This window comes from Palaemon carinicauda, chromosome 8 (genome assembly GCF_036898095.1).
Source record: "Palaemon carinicauda isolate YSFRI2023 chromosome 8, ASM3689809v2, whole genome shotgun sequence".
Classification (NCBI taxonomy): domain Eukaryota; kingdom Metazoa; phylum Arthropoda; class Malacostraca; order Decapoda; family Palaemonidae; genus Palaemon; species Palaemon carinicauda.
Window position 1 is genome coordinate 82662668 of NC_090732.1, and position 10122 is coordinate 82672789.

At 44.6% G+C, this 10122-nt stretch overlaps 1 protein-coding gene across 1 annotated transcript; it reads right to left on the reverse strand.

Annotated features, from left to right (window-relative positions):
• Window positions 1–2337: 2337 nt before the first annotated feature.
• Window positions 2338–5523, reverse strand: LOC137645341 (sodium/potassium/calcium exchanger 1-like). Its single transcript, XM_068378153.1, has 3 exons — window positions 5406–5523; window positions 4860–5069; window positions 2338–2915 (listed from the first exon to the last, which is right to left on the reverse strand). Exons 1-3 carry the CDS (start codon window positions 5521–5523, stop codon window positions 2338–2340), a joined length of 906 nt encoding a protein of 301 aa, XP_068234254.1.
• Window positions 5524–10122: the final 4599 nt, after the last annotated feature.

Consider the following 10122-nt stretch of genomic DNA (forward strand, 5'->3'; position numbering starts at 1 on the left):
CAGACTTACCTGCCCCAGTATTTCTAGACTCACATAACATATTATCTCCAGCATAGACTGCAGGGACTTCAGACTCCCCTGACTCAGTATCTCTAGACTCACCTGCCAAACTATCTCCAGCATCTGCATCTTTAGACTCCTCTACCACAGTATGTTCAGCACCTTCTGCACGCTCTTCACTCTCTCCCGACTCACCTGCACCAGTACCTCTAGACTCCCTTTCCCACATTATCTCCAAACTCACCTGCACCAGTATCTCTAGACTCCTCTGCCACAGTATTTCTAGCACCTTCTGCAGGGTCTTCAGACTTTCCTGCCTCAGTATCTCAAGACTCCCAAAGAATCTCCAGAAAAACCCTTGCTGAGTATCTCCAGACTTACCTGCCCCATTATCTCCAGATTCACTTACCTCAGTATCTCCATCATCTTCTGCAGGTTCTTCAGACACTCCTGCCCCAGTACCACCAGCACCTTTGGCAGGTTCTTTAGACTCTATTGCTTTAGTATCTCCAGACTCCCCTGCCACAGTATCTCCAACACGTTCTGTAGGTTCATCAAACACCCCTGTCTCATTATCTCCATCCTCATCTGTCCCAATATATCCAGATTCCCCAGCCACAGTATCTCCAGCACCTTCTGCAGATTCTTCATATTCTCCTGCACCAGCGTCTACAGACTCTGCTGCCCCAGTATGTCAAGGCTCCCATGTCACAGCATCTACAGCACATTTTGCAAGTTCATCAGACTATACTGCCTCAGTATCCCCAGCCTTGCCTGCCCCACTATCCCCAGCCTCACCTGTCCTAATATATTAAAACTCCCCTCCCACATTATCTCCAGCACCTTCTGCAGGTTCATCATACTCTTCTGACCTAGTATCTCCAGACTCGGCAGTATCTCCAGGCTCCCTTGCCACAACATCTACAGCACATTTTGCAAGTTCATCAGACTCTACTGCCTCAGTATATTTAAACTTACCTGCTTCAGTATCTCCAGCCTCACATGTCCTAATATATTTAGACTCCCCTGGCACATTATCTCCAGCACCTTCTGCAGGTTCTTCAGACTCTACTGCCTCAATATCTCTACTCCCTTGTCACATTTTCTCCAGCACCTTCTGCAAGTTCTTCAGACTCACATGCCCCAGTATCTCCGGAATCCTTTGCCACAGCATCTGCAGCACCTGAAGGTCTTTCAGACTCATTTAGCACAGCATCTCCAGCACCCTCTGTAGGTTCTATTCACTCTCCTTCCCCAGTATCTCCAGACTCACCTGCTCCATTATCTCCATATTCCCCTACCAGATTATCTACAATACCTTTTGCTGGTTCTGCAGATTCTCTTGCCACGGTATCTCCAGTATTTACAGTCTTCTCTGCCATAGTATCTCCAGCACCTTCTGCAGGTTCTTCAGTGTCTCCTGCCTAAGTATCTCCAGCCTCACCTTTCCCAATATATCCAGACTCCCTTGCCACAGCATCTACAGCACATTCTGCAGGTTCTTCAGACTCTACTACCTCAGTATCTCCAGATGCACCTGCCCCAGTATCTCTAGCCTCATCAGTCCTAATATACTTAGACTCCCCTGCCACATTATCTCTAGCATCTTCTGCAGGTTCTTCAGACTCTACTGCCTCAATATCTACAGTCTGACCTACCACAGTATTGCCAGACTCCCTTGTCATATTTTCTCCAACACCTTTTGCAGGTTCTTCACTTTCACTTGCCCCCCTAATCTCTAGCACCTGCAGGTCCTGTAGACCAGTACCTTCTATAGGTTCTTAAGGCTCTCCTGCGTCAGTATTAACAGACTCACCTGCCCAGTATCTACAGATTCTACTGCTAGAGTATCTTCAGCACCTTTTGCAGTTTTTTTCAGACTCTCCTGTCACAATATCTCCAGACTCACCTGCCCCAGTATTTACAGACTTCACTGCCACAGTAGCTCCAGCACCTTCTGCAGGTTCTTTAAGACTCTCCTGCCTCAGTATCTTCAGACTCGCCTGGATCAATGTCTCCAACAAATGCAGGTTCTGCAGACTCCCCTGCAACAGTATCTCAAGCACCTGCACGGTCTCTAGACTCTCTAGCCACAGTTTTTCCAGACTCCCTTGCCATAATATCTACAGACTTCATTGCCACAATATCTCTAGCACCTTCTGCAGGTTCTGCAGTATCTCCAGACTCATCTGCCCCAGTATTTCCAAGACGGGTAGGTTCTACAGACTCCCCAGCCACAGTATCTCCGACACCATCTGCAGGTCCTTCAGGCTCACGTTCCTCAGTATCTCCAGACTTGCCCACTCTAGTATCTCCAAACTCACCAGCCCCAGTATCTCAAGACTCCTTTGCCTCAGTATATCCAGCACCTGCAGGTTCTTTAGACTCTCCTGCCTCAGTAACTCCATACTCACCTGTCTCAGTATCTAGACTTTCCTCCCACAGTATTTCCAGACACCCCAGCCGCAGTATCTTCAGCACCATCTGCCTCTCCTGCCACATTATCTGCAGGCTCCCTTGCCACACTATCTTCAGAACACCCCCCCCCCCTGCAATAGTATGTCCAGCACTTTCTGCAGGTACTTCAGACTCTCCTGCCCCAGTATCTCTAGACGCACTTGCCCCAGAATCTCCCGACTCACCTGTCACTGTATCCCCAGCACCTTCTGCAAGTTCATCATATTTTTCTGACTCAGTATCTCTAAACTCAGCTGCCTGAGTATCTCCATCATCAGCAGGTTCTCCAGACTCTCCTACTACAGTATCTCCAGCACCTTCTGCAGGCTCTTCACTCTCTCCTGTCTCAGTATCCCCAGACTCACTTGCACCAGTATCTCCGGACTCCTTTTCCACAGCATCTCCAGCACCTTTTGCAGGTATTTCAGATTCTCCTGCCCCAGTATCTCTAGACTCTCCTGCCACAGTATCTCAACTCATTTGGCCCTCAGTATCTCCATACTTCCCTACCAAGTATCTCTATGGTCACCTGCCCCAGTATCTCTATCACCTTCAGCAGATTCTTGACTCTCGTCCCAGCATCTTCAGCACCTTCTGCAGGTTATTCAGACTCTATTTCCCCAGTATCTCCAGCACCTTCTGCAGGTTGTTCAGACTCTTCTGTGTCAGTAGCTTCAGACTCTCCAGCCACAGTATCTCCAGACTCCCCTACCACAGCATATATAGCACATTTTGCAGGTTAATCAGACTCTACTACTACAGTACCTCGACTCACTTGCCACAGTATTTAGAGAATTCTCTGCCACAGTATCTCCAGCACCTTATGCAGGTCTTCAGACTCTCCTGCTTCAGTATCTCCTGACGCACCTGGCACAGTATCCAGCAAATGCAGGTTCTGTAAGGACAACGTCCTACAATGCTTGTAACATTCTTTTTAGCATTGTACATATTGTGTAAATACCCCCTAAATATTGTTCATGCATTTAGGCGCAGGATCATCTGCCCTTCATTTATATGCATAACTCATTATTAATTGTCAAGCATAGGCTTTCATATTAATCATAAAGTCAATGCAAGAAAACACGTGTATCACATTTCTCACCTGTTCGTGGTTGGTCAGTCACCTGCCCAGCAGGTTACAACAATTCCTTCAGCACAGGTCAATGTATTCGGCCCATCTCAGAAATAAAGCATCACTCGACTATAGTCTGTTAGCGTACCTAACAACTGGTGATCCCGGAGTGACCCGAACACCCAGCCTTCCCCCTCCAATCCAGACACCGAAGATGTCAGCCTAGCCCAGCTATGGGTAAGGGCAGGAAAATTTATGCCCTGCCACAAAACGTATGCAGACAGGATAAAGCACTTCAGGCCTGCCTCTCTGGACATCTGCCCCTACATCTTCATTAGACAGGACGGTTTCTGCTCTCCGCTCTCACGTCCTTACAAAGGGCCTTATCGCTTGTTGGAGAGGACAAAGAAGGCATTTAAAATCATGGTCCATAGAGCAGAAGACTGGCTGACCATGGATAGATTAAAGCCTGCTCATACGGAAAGCGATATCAACATGCACAAGCAGCAAGGGCGGCGCCCACGAGTGCCTCCCCAGAACAAACAAATAGAAGACGCAAGAAGCTTGAATAGACGCAGTTCAAAGAAACTACAACCAGCAGTTGAACCACCTAGTTCTCCCCATCAGGGCGGCACTGCAACCGTGTATCGAGGATAACGGCCCTCCAGTCCTAGTGTCCCGACGAAGCGGCCACCTGCAACCCCTGTCTCACTACAGGGATTAAATACATATTTATGTCCACCCATTCATTTCCTTTCATGCAATCATTAAAAATTTTCCCTTTTTGATAATTGTGTTGGGGGGGTAGTAGTAGTAAGGGCATCGTCCTACAATGCTTGTAACGTTCTGTTTAGCATTGTACATATTCTGTATAAATATTGTTTAGGCATTTAGGCGCAGAATCATCTGCCCTTCATTTCTATGTATAACTTATTATTATATGTCAAGTGTGGGCTTTCATATTAATCATAAAGTCAATGTAAGAAAACATGAATGCCCCGCATTTCTCACTGGTTCATGGTCGGTCAGTCACCTGCCTAGTGGGTTATACAGTTCAGTTCACACAGGTCAATGAATTTGGCCCATCTCAGAAATAAATCATCACTCAACTATGGTCTGCCTCTCGTACCTCACTGTTCACCGTACTCCCCTGCAACTGTATCGCCAGCCCCTGCAGGTTCTCTAGACTCTCCTGCCCCAGTATTTCTAGACTCCCTTGCCATAGTATCTCCAGCACTGACTCAATATCTCCAGACTCACCTGCCCCAGTATCTTCAGACTCCCTTGAAACTGTATCTCCAGACCCCCTCCCCAGTATTGCCAGACATACCTTTCCCAATATATTTGGACTCCATTACCACTGCATCTCCTGCAGGCTCTTCACTCTCTCCTGTATCAGTAACTCCAGACTCACCTGCAACAGCATTTCCAAACTCCCCAGCCACCATATCTCCAGAGTCTCTGAACTCATTTACCAAAGCATCACCTGCACCTCCTGCAGGTCTTTCAGATTCCCCTGCCCCAGTATCTTTAGAATTCCCTGCCACAATATATATACTCTCTTCTGTCCCATTATCTTTATACTTGCCTGCCCAAGTATCTTTATACTCACCTGCCCCAGTATCTTCAGCACCTTCTGCAGGTTCTTACAACTCTCCTGCCCCGGAATCTCCAGCAACTTCTGCAGATTCTTCAGACTCAAACGTCCCAGTATCTCCAGCACCTTCTGCAGGTTGTTCAGACTCTACAGGCCCAGTATCTCCTGAAGGTTCTCCAGACTTGCCTGCCTCAATATCTCCAGACTCTTATGCTTTAGTATCTCCAGCAACCTTTGCAGGTTCCTAAGACTCTCCTGTGTCAGTATTTCCTGACACACCTGCCCCAGTATCTCCAGCTTCACCTGTCCAAATACATCTAGATTCCCCAGCCACAGTATCTCCAGCACCTTCTGCAGGTTCTGCACACTCTCCTGCATCAGTATCTCCAGACTCCATTACCACAGTATCTATAGACTCCCTTGCCATAGCATGTACAGCACATTCTGAAGGTTCTTCAGACTCTACTGCTTCAGAATCTCATGACTCACCTAGCCCGGTATTTACAGCTACTTCTCTGCCAAAGTATCTCCAGCACCTTTTGCAGGTTCTTCAAACTCGCTTGGCCCCATAACTCAAGCAAATTCAGGCTCACCAGACTCCCTTGGAACTGTATCTCCAGGACCTTCTGCAGGTTCTCCAGATTCTCTTGCCTCAGTATCCCCAGCACCTGCAGGTTTTTCAGACTATCCTGCCACAGTATTTCCAAACTCTCTTGCCATAATATTTCCAGACTCCCTTGCCACAGTATCTCCAGCACCTTCTGCAGGTTCTTCAGACTCTCCTGTCTCAGTATCTCCAGACTCACTTGCCCCAGTATCTCAAGACTCAACTGAAAGGGTACCTTCAAACTTACCGGCCTCAGTATCTCCAGCCTGGCCCAGTATCTCCAGCATCTGCATGCTTTCTAGACTCCCCTGCAACAGTATCTTCAGCATCTTCTGAAGGTTCTTCAGACTCTCCTGCCTCATTATATCTTGACTCACCTGTCTTAGTATCTCCAGACTCCCTTGCCATAGCATCTCCAGACACACCAGCCACAGTATTTCCAGACTTCCTTGCCATAATATCTACAGACTTTCTTGCCACACTACCTACAACACCTTCTGCAGGTTCTTCAGACTCCTGTATCAGAATCTCCAGACTCACCTGTCCAAATATTTCCAGCCCCTGCCGGTTCTCCTGACACCGATGCCACATTATTTCCAGCACCTTCTGAAAGTTCTTCAGATTTTCCTGCCACAGCATCTCCAGACCCACCTGTCTCAGTAATTCCAGAATCCCTTGCCACAATATCTCTAGAAACCCCTGCCACAGCATATCGAAACTCCCTTGCCACAGCATCTACAGCACATTCTTTAGGTTATTTGTACTCTACTCACGAAGTATCTCAAGACTCACCTACCGCAGTATTTACAAACTTCTCTCCCACAGTATTTACAGCACCTTGTGCAGGTTCTCCAGTACTCCTACCACAGTATTTCCAGACTCCCTTGCCGTAGTATCTCCAGCACCTTCCGCAGGTTCTTCAGACTCTCCGGCCTCAGTATCTCCAGACTCGCCTGTCACAGAATCTCCAGACTCACCTGTCACAGTATCTCCAGACTCCCCTCCCACAGCATCTCCAGACTCTGCTGCCACAGTATCTCCAACACTTCTGCAGGTTCTCCAGAATTACCTGCCCAAATATTTCTAGACTCCCTTGAAAAAGTATCTCCAGAACTCCTCCCCCAGTATCTCTGGACTTACCTATCCCATTATCTCTAGACTCGCCTGCTCCAGTATCTCTACCATCTGTAGCTTCAGACTCCCTTGCCACAGTATATCTAGCACCTTTTGCAGGTTCTTTAGATTCTTCTGCCCCAGTATCTCCAGACTCACCAGCCACAGTATCTCCATACTCTCCTACCCCAGTATCTCCAGTAAATTCACCAAGTTCTTCAGACTCCCCTACCTCAATATATCAAGATTCACCTAGCCAAGTATATCCAGAGTCCCGTGCCACAGTATATCTAGCATCTTCTACAGGTTCTTCAGACTCTCTTGCCTCAGTATCTCCAGACTCATTTTCCCAGTATCTCTAGACTCCTTTGCCGTAGTATCTCCCTCACCTTCTGCAGGTTCTATAGACTCCCATGCCACAGTGTCTCATGCACCTTCATGAGGCTCTACAGAATCTTTTGCCTCAGTATCTCCAGACTCCTATGCCCCAGTATCTCCAGCTTATTCTGCAAATTCTTCAGACTCTCTTGCCTCAGTATATCCAGACTCACCTGTCCCTATATCTGCAGACTACCTAGTCACAGTATCTCCAGCACCTTCTCTAGGTTCTTCAGACCCCCTGCCCCAGTAATTCAAGCCTTCCATGCCCCAGTAATTCCAGACTCCCCTGCCACAGTATCTCCAGACTCGCCTGTCCCCAGTATCTCCAGAATTTTCTCTAAATTTTTCAATTTCCTTCCTCAGTATCTCCAGACTTTCTTTCCTCAGTATGTCCACTTACTGCTCCAGTATCTCCAGACTCCACTGCCACAATATCTCCTGACCTAACTGTCCCATTATTATTATTATTATTATTACTAGCCAAGCTACAACCCTAGTTGGAAAAGCAAGATGCTACAAGCCCTAGGGCTCCAATAGGGAAAAGTAGCCCAGTGAGGAAAGGAAATAAGGAAATAAATAAATGATGAGAAAAAATTAACAATAAATCATTCTAAAAACAGTAACGTCAAAACAGATATGTCATATATAAACTATTAACAACGTCAAAAACAGATATGTCTTATATAAACTATAAAAAAGACTCATGTCAGCCTGGTCAACATAAAAACATTTGCTCCAACTTTGAACTTTTGAAGTTCTACTGATTCAACTACCCGATTAGGAAGATCATTCCACAACTTGGTAACAGCTGGAATAAATCTTCTAGAATACTGTGTAGTATTGAGCTTCATGATAGAGAAGGCCTGGCTATTAGAATTAACTGCCTTCCTAGTATTACGAACAGGATAGAATTGTCCAGGGAGATCTGAATGTAAAGGATATTCAGAGTTATGAAAAATCTTATGCAACATGCATAACGAACTAATTGAACGACGGTGCCAAAGATTAATATCTAGATCAGGAATAAGAAATTTAATAGACCGTAAGTTTCTGTCCAACAAATTAAGATGAGAATCGGCAGCTGAAGACCAGACAGAAGAACAATACTCAAAACAAGGTAGAATGAAAGAATTAAAACACTTCTTCAGAATAGATTGATCACCAAAAATCTTAAAAGACTTTCTCAATAAGCCATTTTTTTGTGCAATTGAAGAAGACACAGACCTAATGTGTTTCTAAAAAGTAAATTTGCTGTCGAGAATCACACCTAAAATTTTAAAAGAGTCATACAAATTTAAAGAAACATTATCAATACTGATATCCGGATGTTGAGGAGCCACTGGCCTTGACCTACTTACAATCATACTTTGAGTTTTGTTAGGATTCAGCTTCATACCCCATAATTTGCACAACGCATTAACTTTAGATAAATCTCTATTAACCCTGGATAGGTACGGTGGGTCGTTTGCGACCCCGAGCGTCAAAAAAAAACAGGTTTTTCTCACGTGACTCACCCCTGTGACTGAATTTGTGGGTGATCGACCTGCAGGAGGTGTCTCCCCTACACGCTCTAGTAGTGTCCAGATGTGCATTGCTGTAGCTGTACTCCTTCCCCGATTTCTGAGACGCGTCGGGGTCGTTCGCGTCCGAGTTTACCCTTCTGAGGTAGTTTGCATAATTATCAAAGTTATTACGTATTATGAAATTGTCGTAGAATGGTGCAACTTGTATAGGTTATCAGTTGTGGAAAGTCTTGGTGGATTGTTTGGCTACCATGTGCATGTTTTTTTTTTTAGTTAAAATGTCGTTCATCACCACGAGGACCATTTTACCGCGAGTGCCCCTTTTTCATTTTTTTTTCATTTTTTTGCCAAGTCATTTTTCCGTAAGATATTGCCAAATAGTGTCGTAAAACTTTTGCTTGTTTAGTGTTGGAAAGTGTGTCTAGATGATCTGGCTACCCATGCATGACTTTGTTTTTGTCAGATACGACGTAGTTATTGGTATATTGGGTATTTAACTGCGGTTACCAATTTCTGTTTTTTTTCAATATTTGTAAAAATTACTACGTAGTAAGGAATTGCCGTATATTATTCATTTTTTTTTCATGTTTATGTGTTAGAAAGTGTGCCTTGATGGTTGGGCTAACACGTGCATGTCTTTTTTTTTTATCTGAGATGTCGTATATTAGAATGTCGGGCATTTTACCGCGAGTGTCCCTTTTTAATTTTTTTTTCATTTTTTTGCCAAGTTATTTTTCCGTAAGATATTGCCAAATAGTGTCGTAAAACTTTTGCTTTTTTAATGTTGGAAAGTGTGTCTAGATGATCTGGCTACCCATGCGTGATTTTGTTTTTGTCAGATACGACGTAGTTATTGGTATATTGGGTATTTAACTGCGGTTGCCAATTTCTGTTTTTTTTTTCAATATTTGTAAAAATTTACTACGTAGTAAGGAATTGCCGTATATTATTGATTTTTTTTTCATGTTTATGTGTTAGAAAGTGTGCCTTGATGGTTGGGCTAACACGTGCATGTCTTTTTTTTTTATCTGAGATGCCGTATATTAGAATGATGGGCATTTTTCCGCGAGTCCCCCTTTTTATTTGTTTTGCATTTTTTTGCTTAGTCATGTTACCGTAAGGAATTGGCAAGTAGTGTCGCAAAACTTATATTTTTATAGTGTTGGAAAGTGTTTCTAGATGATCTGGCTACCCATGCCTATTTTTTTTTTAGCCAGATATGGCGTATATATAAGTATGTGTTCGATTTTCCTGTGATTGCCATTTTTTCGTTTTTTCCCATTTCTTTCAAAATTACTACGTACTAAGGAACTATCACAGAGTAATATTTCATTTATATGTTTATTTGTCGGAAAATATGCCTTGATGGTTT

Coding starts and splice junctions, on each gene's coding strand:
- LOC137645341 (XM_068378153.1), bottom strand. CDS start 5,523: ATGGAGTCTGGAGATACTGATGCAGGAGAGTGTGCAGAACCTGCAGAA. Junction 5,070..5,405: donor AGCTGGAGATACTGGGGCAG/GTGTGTCAGGAA, acceptor ATATTGTGGCAG/GGAATTCTAAAGATACTGGG. Junction 2,916..4,859: donor GTCCAAATATATTGGGAAAG/GTATGTCTGGCA, acceptor ATACTGTGGCAG/GAGAGTCTAGAGATACTGGG.